The 19,976-nt window shown below is 53.1% G+C and overlaps 1 protein-coding gene across 1 annotated transcript; it reads left to right on the top strand.

Moving 5' to 3' along the window:
* Window positions 1-262: 262 nt before the first annotated feature.
* Window positions 263-16,855, top strand: AKR1B1 (aldo-keto reductase family 1 member B). The gene is made up of 10 exons (XM_003983075.5): window positions 263-421; window positions 8,365-8,532; window positions 9,229-9,345; window positions 10,286-10,363; window positions 10,666-10,788; window positions 11,252-11,358; window positions 11,671-11,752; window positions 12,269-12,352; window positions 14,250-14,332; window positions 16,451-16,855. Exons 1-10 carry the CDS (start codon window positions 356-358, stop codon window positions 16,491-16,493), a joined length of 951 nt encoding a protein of 316 aa, XP_003983124.1. The 5' UTR covers window positions 263-355; the 3' UTR covers window positions 16,494-16,855.
* Window positions 16,856-19,976: the final 3,121 nt, after the last annotated feature.

Raw genomic sequence — 19,976 nt, 5'->3', positions numbered from 1 at the left:
GAAACCCGACCCCCTTCCCAGCCTACTTTATTTATATTTTCGCTTAAGCATTCCTGTTTCCACGTGCCCCAGAGTTTGGTGAGATCTCTACCGCTGCGTGGGGCGTGGGCGAGCGAGCGGAGCGGAAGGAATCCGGTCACGCTAGGACCTAGCGGAAGAAGCTTCCTCGAGTAGCATCTGTGCTGACTGCGGCGCCTCCAACCTCGGCGCAGGCCGGCCAATCAGAAGCCGCCTTTGCGGAGCGGCGCCCCAATCGTACCCGCCCTTTCAGCAGACGCTACCGGCTATTTAAAGGTCTGCGCCAAGGCCCGCGTGGCGTGGTCGTTTGTTGGGGGATTTGCGGAGCGCAGCGGTCATGGCCAGCCACCTCGTGCTCTACAATGGCGCCAAGATGCCCATCGTGGGGCTGGGCACCTGGAAGGTAGGTGCCCTGGGGGGCGCGGCGTGGGGGCGGCCGGGACCTGCAGTGACCCTGAGCGGCCACTGCCGCGGACGCCTGGTCTCCGAGGAGCCATACTTCGGCTTGCGCGGCCCGGGCGGGACGGGGCGGGCCCCGCGGGGACAAGGGTACGGGGCGCTGGCATGCGGTCCCGGGAGCTTGCGGGGGGGTGGGGGGGGCGCTCCTGTGGACGCTTAGTGGGTGGGATTTCCCAGGCCGCACTTGGAATCCTCTCCCAGCTGGAAAATCACCGAGGGGGTCTTCTGTTGCCCTGCCGCTCTGCTCGGGCGGTGGGAGTCGGGGAGAGCCAGGGATATGGGGCCGAGCTCGGCGTTCCCGTCGGCACCGCACCTGTGCATCTGCGCCTTTGTCTCTACTAGTTTGTCCTTAATTGTTTCCGTTTTCGCTCTCCCAGGAATAAGCACTCAAAGTAAGCTCGGAGACTGCAGGTAATTAAATTAGCTGCCACGAGTTTGCCCAGGATCCGTCTATCTCCGTGTCCCCAAACACACGACGCTGATCCCCTGTAGCCGGGCTTGCTTCTTCTCGGGGGTGTGGTATGCGAGGTGGACCTTCGAAGAGAATCTGGGCAAGGGTGGTTGCCGCCCAGAGAAAAAACTGTTGCTGGCGTCAGTATTAAAATGGTCTCCGGAAACCTTCCCACCCCTGAAATCTTTCCACAACGTCCCTAAGAAATGGCTAGGAATAAAAGGGCTCGCCTGATTATCTGAAAATTAGGGGGCACAGAAGGTTAGTATTATGGGCGCTGGAACAAAACCCAGTATTTTTAAGCCGCTTGTAAGTTAGCCTTGGGGTATTGTATATCACATTTACAGCTGTGACCCAGGTTTTCCCAGGAACTTTGAATATGGGCCTGGGCACTGCATGTTTACACACTGACAAGAACACGGGGGAGAAAGGATTGAGTGCACCCTGAAATGGTTGGATATAGCACAGAGGGTGGTGTTTACCTCTCCCCTACTGCCTGCAGCTGCAAATTAGCAAATTATAAGGTAAATCAGAAAAGGGGCATAGAGTTGCTTCACACAGAAAGTGTTTCTTGGCGAAAGTAATCAGTGTATATGTAATTTGTGTTTCCTTCAAGAAGTCCAGTGGTGGCTCTTAGGGTGGAATTAAATCAGGACCATGACACCAGGTTCATTTTCATCTGTGCAAGGTTATTCTCTTGGAACTGACGTGAAAAGACACTTTCTCGGCAACGGTGAATTACAGCGTGCACACGTATATGCACACATATATGTAGGACTTGAGCAAAAGATTTAGGACACGATGCTTTTGCTTTATCTTACAGGTGGGGGAGACGATGCTTTACATTACAGGTGGGATGAATCCCAAGATTTTTATTCTATTTTGTGTTTTCAGAGGTTCCGTTCCCGACCTTGACCTGTCGTTTGAAAATTACTGCTCTGGGGTAAATAGAGACTAAAAGAGGTTAACAGAGGGTTTTAAATCACGGCACCTGAGCACTTAGTGCCCTGAAAGGCTGTGTGTTTCTTTAAAAATAACATTATGAAATCTACACTTAGGTTATTCGTCCTGGCAAACTAAGTTCTTGGAGGGCGAGGGTAGCATTTGCCTTGTTCACAAGCATTTCTAGCACTTCTCACAATGCCTGGTAAATCATAGGTATCCAAAAGATACGTAAGTACATGTTGAATTAATACAAAGAAGTAGGATAACTTTGGATGGTGGGGGAGGTAAGGAGACGAGGTCTGTACAGAATTGTGTTGAGCTGTAATGGAGGAAGTAACTGAAATAAATAGCGTTAGGTATGGGTTTAGAATGCATTTTTTTTTTTTAAGTATAAAAGTTATATAGGTAGTGGATTATTCCCTTTTCCCCCATATGTGTGTACATATTTCTTCACAGATGCTGGACGAAAGGTAGGGTGACCTAAATATCGTTTGCTTATCTTTGTAGGGACTGTGGGGGGCTGGTCACTCTTCAGTTGGGCACAGCTCCTTGTCCTGGATCTTTCCTATGATAGCTGTGCCCCATCCAGACCTTTCGCAGGGCTCTGGTCATCTCCAATCTGCTTTTGCATCAAAGGTTGTCAGGTGCTCCCTTCTGTCTTTGGAGGTGAGGCTTTCAGACAGAGGGGAGAGCATCTCTGCCTCAGACCCTTCGTGGCTCAGCGAGCATTTCTCTCCGGCAAGCTTGCCTTCCCATAGGGTAGTAAGTAAACCCACCCACGTTGTATTGCCAGGAGTTCGTTCAAACATAGGTTACTTCTGATGCTGGTCGGTGTCCTGTTGCTGGTAAATGTTTTGACTTAACTGAAAAATTGTTGGTAGTTTGGCCATTATAATGCACCCACCTACTCCAAAGCTAGGAGGGGAGGTAAAACTGTGTTTCTCAACCTCTTTTCCATTATCACCACCCCTGCCCTACCTAGGAACCTTTGAGACACAGTTTTGTAATTGCCCCCCACGTAAAATTTTAACATCACAGATAGGCTGTACATCTGTTGGTGTCCTGTGGCCCTTCAGAGGGCAGCAAACCATCGTGTAAGCTAAGATGGGGTTTTTTTGCCCCTAGTGAACCAGTTTTTGCCACTTCGGGGATGATATCACCCCCTTTAAGAACACATGAGGTAGGGGCGCCTGGGTGGCTCAGTCGGTTGAGCGACCGCCTTCGGCTCAGGTCATTTTCTCCAGCGGTTTGTGAGTTCGAGCCCCGCGTCGGGCTCTGTGCCGACAGCTCAGAGCCTGGAGCCTGCTTCAGATTCTGAGTCTCCCTGTCTCTCTGCCCCTCCCCCACTCATGCTCTGTCTCTCCCTGTCTCAGAAATAAACATTTAAAAAAAAAAATTAAACACATGAGGTAGAGGAAAATGGCCGAGAAGGACTTGCTGTCACGTTCCCAAAGTGGGGCAAGCGTGTACCGGCCCCAGGATCCCGGGGTTGGGAGAGAGGGTAGCCTGCTGGCATTGCAGCTAAAACAGTAGCTTGGTTTTACTGTTTACCTACCTCATCTCCCTGTAGGCCTCAACCTGACTCGCTTCATGATCAGAGATCCTTAAATAAGTCTTCCCCAAGCAAGGCCAGTCCTGGTCTGTCCCCATCTCAGTCCAGTGGAGGTATCAGTGTCTTTGAATTCAGAGATTGAGTGGGAGGAAGTTAATTTCGGTTTTATTGGTTTGTGTTTGTTGCCCAGACCGATTACGAGCTTTGATGCAGAATGGTAGCCAGATTGACTGTTTTCGTGTGATAAGGCGACTGAAAAGTATGGTCAACTCTTTATCATTTGAAAGTGCAGTTTACATCGTGGACACCATAAAACAAACGTGGACGTACTGAGCATGAGCCTGCACCAGGCATCGAAAGCACATTTTCTGCTGACCGTGGGTTGGACGTGAAGTGTAGCATGTTGTAGTTAATTCTGTGGATTCTCCCCCGTGCTCGGTCTGTGGGAGTCTGACGCGCTGCAGGTTTTAAACCCTGTGTATCCAAAACTTGCAGGTCGCCAGTCTCCCACCTGTGCAGCGTGGGAGCGTTTTGTGTCCTCAGAGCCTGAGCAGGCCCAGCTTGCTCAGATTGACCCGAAGTTGATGGAGACTGTATTGTCAATTGGTTAAACCCTTTTAGTCACCAAAATACCCGTGTTCGGTGTCAGAATACCTAACTTTTGTTATCACGATGCTGAACTGGATGCCAGAAATTTTGTTTGTGAATAGGAATTAGGAAAAATCAAGGCTGGGCCTGTTGCCCAATCCCCATTTCTTCGTATGCTGCTTCTGGTAGAGAAAGGGGTTGGTGATCTATAACCCACAAACCTGTTTTTGTAAATAAAGTTTTATTAGAATGCCTCTCATTCCTCTCTGTATTATTTATGACTGCTTATGTGCTGGAGCAGCAGAGTAAGAGCAGTTGCAACAGACTGTTTGGCCCACAGAGCCTAAAATATTTTCTGTCTGGGATCTTACAGAAAAAGTTGGCCAACTCCTGTTCCAGAAAATTCTAAGTGAATTAATTGGAACCTGAAATATGTTTTTTTAAGTTTATTTTGAGAGAGTGTGTGTACGTGCAGACACAGGTTGGGGGGCGGGGGCAGAGAGATAGGGACCTGAGCCGAAATTTAGAGTCAGATGCTTACCCAACTGAGCCACCCAGGCGCCCCCAGAATTTGGAAGACATTTTGAAAAGTCACAAATGCCTGTGTAACTTGCATCTGGTTGAAATGACTTACTTATACGATGAACCCTTACACTTCCAATAGAACACTGTATTGTAAGACCACTAGTATTTAAACAAAACTAATAAAAAATAGCAAGTTTCTCTTAGATGCAGATTGAATTTCTCTAAGGAAAAGCTGGTTTAATCGGAAGAAGTTAAACAATGCTTTTGGGGGACAGCTTTTCTGTGATAGGGTATTTTTCCAGGCTTTTGCGGTTGATGGCCCTGTGTCTTTATTAAATCTAAGTTCACGTCGAAAGTTACGGTTTCCTCTTTCTTATTCCAGGATTATCATTGGCACACTGTTCTCCTACATCTCACCCAGGTTCCCCCCCCCCCCCACCGACAAAGTAGTTTCCTTTGTTCCAGACCTGCTCCCTTTCGTTGCAAAAGTAATACCTGCTAATTAGAGGAAATTTTTTAAAAGTACATCAGAAAATGAACAGTCTTCTCTTCCCAGAAATCCCCACGGTTCATACTGTAAGGGACTCAGTCTCTGAGATGCCTTCTGTTTTTACTATCCACATTCTTTTATAACTTTTCTGGTTGGAGCCTTGAGGGAATAAAGGGAGAGTTACTGTCTTACTGTCTTGTAGCAAGAGCTACAAGCAAAGGGAAGATGATTGGGTTTGACAAGTGTGTGTGTGTAAAGGTGGGGGGACTGATAGTGATGGTCTGAGCTGGTGTTAGCCCGCTGCAGGTGTTACAAAGGGAGGACATGGGGGGGGCCTGTCTTGTGGAGATGATGGGGACCCCAGGAGTAGAGAATTCTCACTGCCATCAGTTGGTGCCCATAGCCCAGACCGTTGTCAGGTTGCTGCCTGAGCTAGCGCTCTGGAGCTGGAAGGTCCGAGAGGATGGGGCATGGACAGATTTGCCCAAGTCACAGGGCAGAATAGGGGCAGAATTGGGTTAAAACATAATTTAGTCTAGGATTTGTACAACTTGGTCATATGTCACTGGAGTGTTTCCTGTACTGGTTGTCTGCAGATTTGCTGTTCGGCGTATAGAAATATACTTTATGACTTATTTTCTTTTCCAAGTTTTCAGTTGGGGCCACTCCCTTCTGTTTGCACTTTTAAATGTGGACATGACATGGAGAGATGGCGTCATCGTGTCTTAGCATTCCCAAGTTTATTGTGTGATTTTTCACTAGATCTTAAATTGGCTGATTCGTTAGTGATAAGAGAAGTTCATTTAATCTCTTTCCGGGAAGGGTTATACTGAGATGGTTAATATTGAATGTGGTTTGTGGACTCTGGTGCATTTTCACTGCAGAGGATGACTTTTCCCAGCCCAGGAGACTTGTACTGTCACCGACCAGAGTCTCTGTGCCTCTTCGGGTCCTCACCGGAGCACAGAGCTGCTGGCAGAGCATGGCTCTAAGGTCCTTCTTCCAGGCTTTGAGTCCTGATGTCCCCTTACTGACTGACTGCAGGGTCATGGGCCAGTGGCGTGGCCTCTCTGTGCCTCACTTCCCTTATCTGTAGAGATAACAATGTGTGCCAGGGTCGTGATAAAGCTTCAGCGTATTCACGTACTTAAAACTGGTAAAAAGTGGCTCATGGCAAATGGGAGCTGCCCTTTTCAGTTTGAGCCAGTTTGGCTAGATGCCCCACTGGTCAGGTTCCCTTCAGCGACGTGATCTGTCCTGGCCTCAGCCTGGTGGTAACCAGGGTGCCTGTTCCAGGGTCAGCCCGGAGGACAGCCATCAGTGCCCCCACGGCAGAGCGCGTGGCCCCACACAGCCTTCCCCATCGCTGCGAAGCTGTCCCCCAAAAGGGGAGGCTGGCCCACAGCTGCTCAGGAGGCTTGCAACAAATCGCCACACTCCTACAAATTTGTCTTGCAAAAGGCCGAACGGTTCTTCCCTCTGTTTTTGCTTAGCCTTTGAAAGCAGCATGACCGTCTTCCCAGCACACGTGTCCCTAGCCAGTCAGCCCCCTTCCAGGGAAGGGTCAGGGAGTGGCAGCCTCTTTATGATCTGTTGGTCATTTCTGTCTTTGGCTTCTCTATGAAAACATAAGGTGAACTTTTTCTCAGTACTTTTGTACCAGTCGTTCAGCACCCTTGATTATCCTCGTCTGCATTCTTTTGGTTGCAGGGAATTGAATAACCAACTTCATCCGAAACAGGGAAAAAAAGTGTGTTTGAGGTGGGGACTCATGGACCTACAGGGTGCCCTCAGGTGCACCAAATTCGAGGCTGTGCATGATGTCACTAGGAGCAGTCTCTCTCTCCTGCCTGCTCCCTTCAAGCAGCTCCCGGCTCCCAGTCTCCCAGCGCAGTGACCCCAGCAGAATGACAGCTCGTCTTGGTAGTTCCAGAGACCGAGTCTCGCAGGCCTGGCTTGGGTCATGCCTGGTCACGGCACCGGCTGTCATGGCAGATGCAGCGTGTGGCCTCTTCGGGGCTGGGCTTCTCTCTGCCCTGTGCCTTGAATCTCGAATGGTGGGGAAGGCTGCACTTGCAGCTTCTTTGGTCCTCCAGGGAAAGAGGATATTGTCAGGCCATCTGAAGATGCCTCCTGTCTTACACCTGAGTTTGGCAGCCCGCCCCCCGCTCCCTCCTTGGGGGTGAGCAAGCTGAGTGTGCCAACAGGCTCTGGCCATACATTTGTTCCCACTGGCCCATATTCTGACCCCCCTCCCCACCCCCCCTCCTGTTCACAGCAGCTGCTGTCAAAACAGCAAATGTCTGCAGCTGCCTGTGGCCCTGGGGAGTTTTCCTTTTCATTCTCTTCTCCCCCAGCTCTTTGGAGGAATGCACTGTATTCGTTCAACAGTCTGTCGCACATGTGTTTATTTTTCACCTCTCTGGTCTGAGTAGGATCAGTGAGGGGATGGAAAAAGTGTCCGCGCAGTCAGTCTGGGTGCTGGTGGAGCTCGAAGGCTCCAGAGGCCCCTCTTCCTCCTCGACAGCCAGCCCGTTTCCCGTCCTGGTGACGGAGACGGTCAGATGGCTGGGGCACGGACAGCTGTTCGGTGTCTTTGCAGCCCCGCCCACAAATTATGTGTGACCTCCACAGACCCCGTTTCCCCTCTCCTTCCCACTCCTTTCCATCAGCTGGTATCTCGGAGGGACCATCCCCCACCTCTGCCTCTTACAGCAGATTCTTACGCGGTGACACATGCAGCCCCCACCTTGGAATCTGCATCAGTGACGTTCTGGACTTTATGATAATCTCCCAGAACTGCTTAAAAGCAAGTGATTGTGAGAATGTCGCACCCAAAAGGAGAAAGGAAAGCATCGGCGTTTAGCGCCAGCTCGGAAACCGAAAGGGAACTGGGTAAATATTGACAGCAGTTATTAAAATCTTCTGAGCTGTTCGGAGGAAATGGTGTCCCTTATCGCCTTGGGAACCTGTTAGATTTCAGCTGGGGGGGTTTTCATACAGTGGTTTGTCAGTCAACAGACGGAAAGACGCGAGCGAGACCGCTTTGGCACATCGTTTTAACGTGGTCTGTGCTGCCGTTAAGTGGTTGTCAGCGTCGCCGAAAGTGAAGCCGTGTGGCATTTCACCTTGGTTCCCCACCCCCTCTCCACGAGCAGACGGCTTGGGAAGCTGCTTGGGACAAAGGCCACCTTCCAGTGCCCATCCTTAAGGGGCAGGAGCTTCCTCAGCGAGCAGGAGGTCCATACGGCCCTTCTTCCTGGGTTGTATGCAGACGCCGTGTTTTGCTTTGGTTTTTTATTTTGACTCCATGCCTTCCTTTCCTTTTCTCTCCAGTCCCCTCCGGGCAAAGTGACAGAGGCTGTGAAGATTGCGATTGACCTTGGGTACCGCCACATCGACTGCGCTCATGTGTACCAGAACGAGAATGAGGTGGGTTTGGCCATCCAGGAGAAACTCAAGGAGCAGGTGGTGAAGCGCGAGGACCTCTTCATCGTCAGCAAGGTACCACTCTGCAGGGGAGCCCCGGGGTGGGGTGGGTGATGGCGGGGAAGGATATTGGTCCAATGGCAGTGTCAGCTTGGGAGCCAAGGCCACACTCCAGGGCCACTTAATATGCTGTAGTTATTACTCAAGAGGCCGCTCTTCTGGGGCAGTGTGTTGACTGCAGGCCACAAGGGCTCCAGAGCTCACCTATCCATGGTCCATTGGAGGGTCGTTCAGCGTAGACCCATTGGGTGGAGCCCCTTGTTGGTGAGGCTTAGGTTGTGGGTTGGTGCTGCCTTCCCAGAGAGTTACCCTTGAGGACAGAACTTGGTTTCCAACTGGAGACCGGATCTCCACTGCTGGCCACTGTCTTTGACCCGGAGGCTGTTGGTGCCCAAAGGGACACAGGCTGGGCCGGTGAGACTGACTCCACAGAGACCAGCCTATTAGGAAGATGGCCTGGAGAGCTCCCGTTTGGGGCCCAGGCCTTACGAACTGTCCGTTCTATACTCTGCCTTCGGTTGGGTCCCTCTGAGAGGTTTCCCTGACCTGCTTCTCCTCCCTTCCTTTGGGAAGTTAGGACCCACCCACGGTGTGCGGTGGAAACCCCCTCACCACCCGTTGGAGCATCACAGTGAAAGGGGTGGGGTGGGCTCCTGGCCGGGAAGCAGCCTCCTGTGCGCGGCGTAAGACGTGCTGTCTCCCTGGCTTCAGCTGTGGTGCACGTACCATGAGAAGAGCATGGTCAAGGGGGCCTGCCAGAAGACGCTCAGCGACCTCAAGCTGGACTACCTGGACCTCTACCTTATCCACTGGCCGACGGGCTTCAAGGTAGGCGGCTCAGGGCTCCGGCCGGACCCCTGTCGCTCACGTAGCCCGTGGTGCGTTAAGGCGCAGGTGGGGACCCGCTCTGTGTGTCGCCGGCCCGGGCTCCGCACCTCGAGCAGCGGCCAGTGCTGCCACCTGGGAGCTTGTTGGAGATCAGCCTCGGGCCCCACCGGGCCTGCTGCGCGGGAACCATGGGCAGCTCGTTTGCACGTTACAAAATTTGAGGAGCCCTGTGCTTTGTCATTTGCTGGCGGTACGGTCTAAAACGGTGACCTCCAGCATGGCTCCAGTGGTGTTCTGCACGTGGCCCAGAGACCTCATTGGCTGCCCCCTCTGCCTGTGTGTGTGTGTGTGTGTGTGTGTGTGTGTGTGTGTGTGTCTAGTCCTGCGCGCTGCACACAGGCCCCGTGCTGTGGAAGCCTGATAGATACTTCTTGGCAGCCTGAGTCTCCGCGCAAAATAAACTCGAGTTATTACACTCTCTGCCTTCACTGTAGTCACAGGGTCGGGTTTCCGCTTTGTCAGCCAGACTGAAGGTGTGTGGTGGGTTTGACCCTGTGGCCCTGTTTTAATTGTGCCGTGTGTACCGGGCCTGACTTCCGATCCTTTTCATGATAAGCCGCTGAGACTCAGCAGGGTGACACGGGCCCCGTGCCCCCGGCCCCGAGTCCTTCCCCCGTCCCCAGCCCGGCCCCTGGCAGGGCTCACCTCACCGACCAGGAACCGTTTCCATCTAACAGCTGCCACCCATCTGAAAGAAAAAGTGTCGGGGGGCCTCGGGAGTTGTCTGCCTGTCTCTCTTTCACACTGGCCCGTGGATTTGCCCTCGATCGTCTTCTAAAAACAGCTATGGTAGTTAAGAGTGAGTTTTTTTTAGAACTTTGCTTCCAAAGATGCAGGACTGTGAAGAGCCGTCACTGATTGATTGTTATCATATCAACAGCCCGGGAAGGAGTATTTCCCACTGGATGGGGAAGGCAACGTGATCCCCAGTGACACCAATTTTGTGGACACGTGGGAGGTGAGGCGGCCCCTGATTTGGCTTTCTTCCTCCTGGCTGGTTTCCCCTTCTCCTTGTGAGTGGTCTGCTCTGCCTTGTCTTCCACTGCATTTTGTCACCCTGTCACCGTTGTTACTCTTCCAGTCTCATTGCAGCCAGCCTGGTTTTGTCTTGGCATCTCTTGGCTTCTCAGAGGTCTGACTCACTGGCACCTGTTAGTAAGGGCAGGACCTGTTAACCTGACTGGTGCCAAGGGTGCTTTTCTCATCCTTGTCCTCTTGGGCACGTGTCAGCAGCAAGCAGAGACCCTGTTTTGTCGTTAGGCCATGGAAGAGCTGGTGGATGCCGGGCTGGTGAAAGCTATTGGAGTCTCCAACTTCAACCATCTCCAAGTCGAGAAGATCTTAAACAAGCCCGGCTTGAAATACAAGCCGGCCGTTAACCAGGTAAACCTCCAGCAGGGAAGGCTGTGCATGGGAGACTGTTGGGTTACTATCCGAACCCGTGTCACCCAGGCAGGAGGTGGGTCCTGATTTGCGATCGAGAATGACGATGAGGCATCTGAGAGCCGAGCTTGCAGGAGAGACGGAGCTTGAGCCCGGCTTGTGATGACTCCGGGTCTCCCAGATGGTCAGTGTGCAGACACTGAGATCCTTAGACACGTCACAATTGATAAGTGGCCAAAGCCAGAACGAACCCTTAGGGCCCATGAGCAGGGTACATCAGTAACAAGATTATTGTTCTTCGGGTTGAGGACACTAGCTGGGAGATGTAAACAGTTGTCACAACTTATCTGGGAGATAAGACATCGGTCATACATAATTTTCTGTCTGGGGAAGAGGCATACTTACTGTCTGTCCCCGTACCTGTGCCCACGCGTCACCATCAGCCCCCTGTTTGCATTTGCAGATCGAATGCCACCCGTACCTCACTCAGGAGAAGCTAATCCAGTACTGCCAGTCCAAAGGCATTGTGGTGACTGCCTACAGTCCCCTCGGCTCTCCCGACAGGCCCTGGTGAGGTTTCCACCAGATCATGTTCTCTTGTCCTCTGGTGAAGGTTAGAAGTGGCGAAAAAGAAAAAGTCAGCATCAGGGAACATGCTTCTGGCATTGATTTGCAGACCTGCCCAGGAGCATCTTGTTGGGGTTCCAGTAGCTTCTAGTAGCAAGGTGGCTGCTCTTTTTCCAGAGGGTTGGGAGTTTGTACCCGAGATTCAAATCAGGAGGAGACTGACAGACTGCCTTCTAAGGTCGATGGGAGATAGGGTTGCCGGCTACCTTAAGCAGCGGCGAGAATGGTTGCTCACACGGGCCATCTTGTCTCCAGGGCCAAGCCCGAGGACCCTTCCCTGTTAGAGGATCCCAGGATCAAAGCGATCGCAGCCAAGCACAATAAAACCACAGCCCAGGTACTGTCATCTGCAGGCGCCCGTGGCCGTTCCCAGAACCCCCCGCATATGTAGTGGTCCCCTTTAACCGGGCAGGGGGGAGGCGACCAAGCCCAGCCGAGCCCTCCCTGGAAGTGCAGCTTGGGGTCCTGGAGTGGGTGGTGGAAAGGGCACCGACTGGAAGTTAGAAGACAGCTGTGTGATGGGGACAGTGACCTCTCCAGGCCACCCCGAGGGTCCGCATTTGCTGATGTAGGTGGGAAGCTCGTCTCTGTGCTCAGGGAAGAGCACTTGTGACCAGCTGCCCGGGAGATGTTCTCTTTCTCCCGTGTGGCGCCACGGCTTCCTCCTTGTGACCAGTACACGGGAGACACGGAAGCGCGTGGCGTGGCTGGGGGTGACCCTGACCCCTCTGGGCCTCTGTTTTCTCACGTGTGGAGTTCTGGAATTCCCTCGTGGGGAATGGATGTGCAACACTAAGTGACATAACCGTGTGGGTGATTGGTGTACATACTCGCTCGGCGCATCTGTCCCCAGGTTCTGATCCGGTTCCCCATACAGAGGAATCTGGTCGTGATCCCCAAGTCTGTGACACCCGAACGCATTGCCGAGAACTTCCAGGTAAGATCCTGGCTGGCCGGCCAGGTTTTGTTCAGCGGAGAAGGGGACAGGGTCTCTCTTCCCGTGCCTCAACTGTCACGTGTGAGACCCCCCACCCACCCTCCTGTCACCTCTCAGTCAGGAAGCCAGCCTCGGCTGCAGTGAGCAGACCGTGCACTCGGGACTGTGGCTTCTCTTGGGTGGAGGCGCCATGCCGGGGTGGGCCTCGTGCCTCAGTGATGCCCTCTGTACATGCACCCACCTTTGCCGAGGCTCCTCGGTGACTCCGCATTTGTCCTGAGAAACGTGGCCCTTGAGCGACACCGCCTGGGCTTGAATTGGGGCTCCGGTACCTTGCCTCCGTTTCCTCGTCTGTAAAGTGATACCTCTTTTGAGAATTGTCACGAAGATTAAATAAGATGCATCAGAGGGCTTCTCGTGGTGTGTGGTACCTGAGTGAGCGCTCCAGGAGCGCTGGTGAGTCTGGACTGCGGACACCCTATAGGCCGTGAGCCCACCCACCACCCGTGCCAGGACCCCTTCCGGCAACAGGCAGAGCACGGGGCTCAGGGCACAGGGAGGTGTTCGTGTGGGCCCTCAGAGCCCCTGCCAGGGCAGGTTAGATTGCCGCTTGCACCCAGGGGCAGGGGTCCCTGCGGGGGGGGAAGAGCCGCTCCAGGGGGCGGGCCTGATGCCCGTGAGCCTCTGCTCCCCCTGAGCAAAGCCGCTCTGCCAGGACCGCTCTGACCCCTCCGGTTCCCAGCAGCCGTTGCCACAGCAGGCTGCTCATTTTGTGTGCTGTGCGGCCGTGGGTTGTGAGGGCATGTGCCACCCTCCGGTCCCCTGGGAGACCCAGAGAGGCCTCGGGGGCGGGGGTGGGGGTGGGGGGCCCTTACTGCGCAGTAGGGGAGACAGTCGTCTTGTTAGGGCCACACGTTTTACCTGTTCGAGCTCAAGGGGTACAACCGTGACAGCTGTGAGAAACCTATCCTGCCAGAGATGGGTCCTTGGTTTCCTGTTTTGTTTGTTTTAAAGGTGGTACGAAAAACATTTTTAAATGATGAATCTTGTAGCGCTAACACAATTATTTTATTCTTGCCTTTTGCTCTGTAGTCTTTGCACATTTGCCCACAGTTGTGATCGCAGAGTGTGCGGCAGGCTTCTTTCCTGCACGTTCTGCAGTCATCTGACCCAGGGGCCTCCCTCGTGTCCCCGTGTGCAGCCGTCCCCTCACCCCCCACCCCCACCACCCCAGTTTCTTCTGGTGCTGCCTCGGGCCTGCCTGCTGGCACCGTGAGGGCCGAGGTCTTCCCAGGCAGGCTGTGCTCTTCAGGCGAGTGGTTCCCTCCTGACGACCTTTCTTGTCCTCTTTGGACGTTACTTGGCGGCTTCGGCCCATCTCAGATGCCATCTTCTTTGACCACATCCTTCGGCTCCCCGGCTGGAATTCATTCCTAGTTCCTCTGGATCCCCCGAGTGCTGTGTGTAGCATCTCACGCAGAGCGTGCGATTGATGATTCCTTGTGTTGGAGCTGTGGGATTACCTCTTCCCTTCGATTCACTGGAAACTGAGGCGGAGATTCTTGTGACCCTTCATTTCCTTCCCCACTGGTGCTTGTCACAGAAGTGCTCAGCAGTGCCTTTGACATTAACTAAATGGACTGAAAAGTACCCTTTTGCTTAGAGGTTCCTGTTTTCCCCGTTGTGTGTGGCATCCAGACAGACCACGTGCGTTCTCCGTAGTCCTACGGTCAAGTCTCTCCGAGATCTGTCTTCCTGTCTGCCCTTCCCCACTCAGGGCAGCATCCCGCCAGCGGCCCCGCACAGGGCTGTTTGGATACTTGGGTACTCTGTGTTTGACCTTCATTTGCAGAATTTACTGGACTCTTTTTTTTTTTTTATTATTCTTTCTTTTTAGGTCTTTGACTTTGAACTGAGCAGCGTGGATATGACCACCTTACTCAGCTACAACCGGAACTGGAGAGTCTGTGCCTTAGTGAGGTGAGTGGGTCCTGGGAGGGGATCTGATGCTACAGAACGAGAGAAGCTCCTGCAGGCCGTGCTGCCCAGGGCCTGTTAGCACAACCGTTCTGACCTGTGTACGTTGCCTTGCCTTCTCATCCACGTGCAGCAGCAAGCATTTCGTCCCGTGGGAGCCGCGGTGCACACAGCCGCAGGGAAAATGCCCGGAGATCTGTTCTAGATATGTTCTCCCCTCCGCCGCAGGCAGCCACCACATATTTTAGCGTTAATTTTCAACTCTCAGTGGCTCATCTGAAGCCAGGTGATCCCATGTGGCTCCTGTCCACCCCCCTTCCTGGCAGACTTTGCGTGTGACCCTGTCTGACACCGACTTAATAAAAGGGGTTCCATAGGAAGACTGTGGTGCTTGGGGCCCTGACACCGATGAGCCACATGACTGAGAAAACCACTCGACGCCCTGACTGGCAGGCACCCAGGGCCCCTCCGGCTACCCATTTGCTGGGTCTTTGTATTTCTGGCAATTGGTAGTTTGGAAGCTGAGGGAGGTGACTTTCCCTACAGTACAATGACTAAGTAAAGTTTGAAATTCATTCTCTGCTTTCCAGAAAAAAGCTTCCGTTTTACAGCGGGGACTCAGAGCTTCCTCTCTCATGGTTTTTATTGCCTGTTTCCCCTCCGTCTCCTCATGGTTACCTTCTCTTCTGAGTGAGATCTGGACTCTCCCTGGGGTGGGGTGGGGTGCCAGCCTTCTCTCTCCAGCCTCTGCTGCCTCTGCAGTTCGGTTTGCACCACAGGTGTGGCAGCCGCCCCCCCCCCCCCCCCCCCCCCGCCCCTGCAGGTGTCCACTGGGTCTGCGTCTGGGCCGAGATCTCCGCTGTGCTTTAGGCAGGATGGTGCCTGGTGAGCGTGTGGCTGTCACAGCCGTGGCCTCGCATTCCAAATAGGCCACCAACAGTTTTATCACTGGCAGCCCCACACCAGGCCCTTTCTGACAGCCCTGTTTGTGTTAATGGCACTTAACCTTTAAGCATTAGAATCCTTTTTTGGGTCGGGTAGGTGAGGGAGAGAGAAATGATTCATTGACTGGGTGACCTCTGTGCTCCTCGGAGGGACTCTGTGTCAGTTCCCTTGGCCCTTCCCACAGCCCACGACGGGTATTGAAGCTCTCGGGGCTGACAGACCACAGTGGTTTTCCAACTGGTCCCGTTACACTCCCTCCACTCTCCGGTGCCGTCGCAGAGAGAGCTGTCAGATTATTCCGGGGGCTACTGATGTTTAATGGGGATGGGTTGGGGCTGGAGTGGGGAGGGAGAGGCCGGTTCCAACATTCCTGGGTCACCTAGGAAGCTTTCTCACTCGACATACACATCCCGTGCCTTTCTGGAAATTCATGCTGTCCTGAGCTTCTATGGCTAATGGCAGGGTTAATGTTACTCGGGTTTGATGGGATGCCAAAAAAAATGGAACGTGGAGGAGTTTTGAATGAGCAGGAGTTGTGTGTCCCAAGCTGGGTTCACCCTGGGCCTTTCACACTGTGTCCAGCCTGTGTCCCCAGCGGTGGTGCCATTACGCTCCCAGCACAGGCCGTCGGCCCAACCAGGTGGGATAGTGAACCTGTTCAAACATGCCTGCAGCTCTGTGCTCCCAGGTGGATGCCTGGCCTGTTTCCTGCCCTGTGTTTCCCTGTGTCAAATCCTCCACTACTTTCCTCGGCTCCCTTTGGCTCCCACTGCTGGCGGGCAGCTTCTGGAGATGCCCGCACCGTCTCGCTCTGTCACACGTACGGACCCCTGGCTCCTCTCCTAACCCTCCTGCCGTTCCAGACAACGGGATACTGTCTGGTCCTGCCAGTTAGACTGAGTTCCCGGGATGCAGGAATCGTGTCTTGCCGCCCCGCAGGCCTCAGGCACGGTGCCGGCTGCACAGGGAGCAGGGTGTCCATCGTGCCTGTGGCAGAGGAGTCGAGGGGGCCTTCCGCCTGGGTGCAGGCCCGTGATCTGCGGTCTCGGAACTGGCGGTTGTCTCTGAGGCCTCTGCTTTCACCCCGAGGAGACACTCACCGTTTCTTTTTGTGATTTGCTACGGTCAGAGTCTCTCCCTTGAAAAGCTAACATGTTCCTCTTTGTCTCCTGACAGCTGTGCCTCCCACAAGGACTATCCCTTCACCGATGAGTTTTGAAGCCGTCGGTGCCTGTCCTCCCCCAGGTGGCCTGCTGCTTTGTTCCCCGTGTCACTTCTCTTGGATGTAGCGTAGTGTGGCCTGTGCCCATCATTGGTGGGTCCACGACCTGGGGGCGGGCCAGTGAGGGCTTGGCCCACGTGGTGTTGGGTCCAGAGAGTAGTATCCATAGAAGTCTCTTCCAGGTCTCTCTGCCCTTCTTCTCCAGCTGGGGAAAAGTAGGACCTTAGTACCCTTTTCTGGCTAAGTTGAATCTACAGAGTCGAAATAGTGCTACTAACAACCGGATGTTGGCTGCCGGGAAGCGTAACCCTTTCAGCCGGACTTCTTGCCTCAAATAAAAAGTACTTTTGTGAACTTGATGCTGTTTGTTTTATTTTGATTTATCGAAACGATACACCATCTTGTGTCTCACTCGGCCTTCGTCCCATCTATACCCATAAAGCAGGCCGTTCAACTGGGCAACAGGAATGAGCCCCTGATGTCTTACCCTCTAGTTGGGGGCCCCTGGCCCCAGTACTTCACCCAGTTAGCTTTAGGGTGGTTGGTCTCCTCTGTGTGCACATTGGAGTCCCCTGGGAAGCCCTTAATGCTAGTGATGTCTGGACCTCACCCCCGGAGACCCGTCTGAGTGGCCCAGGGTGGAGCCAGGCCACAAAAAGTGTGCAGGCTCCCCAGGTGTTCCCACTGTGCAGCCAAGGCTGAGAGCTGCCGCTGTAGGGCTGAGCGGGGTGGTAAACCCATGTGTAATTTCACAGGTTACTTTGTTGTTCCTGTTGCCCGTGAAGACCCAAGTCCTGTTTACAAGGAGCCCTGCTCACAAAGAACTGCTTTCATGAAGCTCACCGTCTAGACCAGAGGGAGCACAGCATCAGTAAATGACGTCTGTATTAGCTCCAGCTGCCATAACAGCATATTGTAGGCTGAGTGGTGTAAACAGAAATGTATTTCTCACCCATTCTGGAGGCTGGAAGTCTGAGGGCGGGGGCCGGCGGGGTCTGATGAGAACCTTCCCCAGGTGGTGGGTCGCCACTTCTCCCTGTGTCTTCACCTGCCAGAGAAAGGAGAATGTTCTCAATAGGATCCCACAAGTACAGGTCCGTTTTTGTTTAACTTTTACAAATGCTGTTGCTTACGTTTATTAACGTTTTCTTTTCCAGAGTTAAATTGACAAAGGCCGGGAAAGGGATGGACGAGATAAGAGGCAACCTCGGATCTCCTGACGATCATGGCTTTGTTGCCGACTCTCCGTGTTGGATGACTATAGCCCGTCTCGTTAGGTGACATTAACTGCTTCACAGACCATCCACACGGCAAATACACTCCCAAGGCTTTAGATAATTGGGCAGAGGTGGTGGCTGGGCCTCACCCAGGGGGGCAGGAAAGCACCAGAGCCCTGCATAGTAGCAGAGTTTGGGCCAGATGGGAGACCCAGAGCCCCACCTGCGCCCTGTTGCCCACAGCCTACGGTGGTTCAGTTTTCCTTGCCAGGTAGGCAAATCCCACCTGATCCCAGGTTAAGCTGCAAACCTCCGCAATCACCCTCTAAGTCATCAAGATCAAGAACACACTACTCATTTTTTTGGAAGTTGAGTCAAATAATCTCTGACCTAGTCCCCCCGCTATTTCTCCAGTTAGCCCAGAGTCGGCTTTCACATGCTTTGGAAAAACTTTGAGGTACAATCACTAGTAAATGTTTAAATCAGATGCCAGTGTGCTAGCTCCCTGCTTTAAGAACACTATCAAAAATTAGACCATGACAAAGTCAGCAAGAAACCGAAAAGATGAAAGGCCGTGCTCCAGCCTTGGTCCCCACTTTGTAGCAGAGACTCAGATAATATCTAAGAACACGTCCCCTGAGAAGGAGCCTTGCCTGGGGTGCAAGAGGGGAGGAAAACTGAAGCTTGATTAAAGAACTTGTTCTGCATTTTGGAGATAAAAAGGGGGCGTGTCCTGCGGTCAGTGGCCCTGGCGCGGGCGGAGGCCTGGCTCCCTGGTGCTAGAATGTGGCTCCAGGACGCAGTGGGCGAGGCGGGCCTTGGTGGGCCAGCTTCATTCCATAGCTAATGGATCCAGGGATGGGGCAATCAGACACCAGGGTCCTTGCAGAGACAGGTGCTGCCTTCCCGGTGCAGAGCCCCATCCCCCCTTCCCTTTGTGGAACTAAACCCCCACACCTTTGTACCTTCCTGGGTGGGTTCCAACCCAACCTCGACACTCAGGTGGACGCCTTGTCACGAATAAAGTGACTCTCCAGGGGGCCACGGCCGTGGGAATTCTAGAACAATCGTGCTGGTCCCCTCTTCGAGGACCTTTGGTAGGGCCTGCAAAGACATTCATAAAATAGTTGGACTTTTGCCAAAACAAAGTTCCAGCCAGAGAGAAGAATTGTTAATAAGATAATGAGACCCACTGAAAGACGGAACTAAATTTAATTGAATCACATAGGCGATTAAGACCCACACTTGAAAATCTCTCTGAACAATGCAGGCTTAATTGCAAACAGCACAGTTGCTCAAGGGCCAATTTCACAGAGCACGGTTTCTCAACACTCCATCTCGCTTCGTGTTGATACGATTGCTGAGCAAGCTATTTTGGTGAAATATCTCTGCTGCTGGCTAGCATAACCGTGGCAGGTGCCTAGCCTAGAGAGTACAGTGAGTGTTGGGTCCAGCCCCAGAAGGGTTCCTAGAAGGACAACAGGGACTATCTTTGGGGGTTTGTGGCTCTCTGGGGTCCAGCTCCAGGGTACACCCAGTCTTTGTCCCTTGAAGGCATCGTCTAGCTGTGTTCCGCAGAAGACCGGAAGAAGGTCCTCAGGTCCTGAAGGAACCTCCCCTTCCGTCTCCCCTTCCCTCCCTGGAGTTTGGCTACAAGCAGTGGAAGCAGCTGATGGCGTCTCAGGTCCTCTTCCAGCCCAACACCCAGCTAGGCCTGGGGGAACCCCAGCCTCTGTTTTCCTTTCCTTCCATCCTCAGGGCCTAGAACAGCGCCTGGGCACAGAGTGGGTGCTCAGTGATTCCGTTTGCATGAACGAGGGAGCACAAGAATGATAAAGCTTTTCCTTTAACAGCTAGTTATTAAGACGCCCAAGTGTAAAATCGGTGCATTTCAGACCCAAAGAGGGCAGCTCAGTTTTGAATTGTGGCCTGAAATAACATGAAAGAGGCAGAGAGTTTTCCAGATGCAGACAGAAGGGTCTTCAGCGCAGCTCTTCTCTTCCTTAAACACGACTCTGGCAAATCGTTTAACCTTCTGGCCTCTGTTTCTCCCATCTATAAAATGGCCTGCCTCCTAGTAGCCACAGTGATTCAGTGAGATAGCCCCTATCCTGGACCTTGCCCACAGCACTCAAGTATATGCTTGCCATTATTGTTGACATTGTTTATTTCTTTTGAGAGAGAGAGAGAGAGTGCGTGTGTGTGGGAGGCACAGAGAGGGAGAGACTCCCAAGCAGGCTCTGCACTGTCAGCACAGAGCCCA

Source organism: Felis catus, chromosome A2 (genome assembly GCF_018350175.1).
Source record: "Felis catus isolate Fca126 chromosome A2, F.catus_Fca126_mat1.0, whole genome shotgun sequence".
NCBI lineage: Eukaryota > Metazoa > Chordata > Mammalia > Carnivora > Felidae > Felis > Felis catus.
Note: the sequence above shows the minus strand (reverse complement) of the source record. Positions and strands in the feature narration are given on the sequence as shown.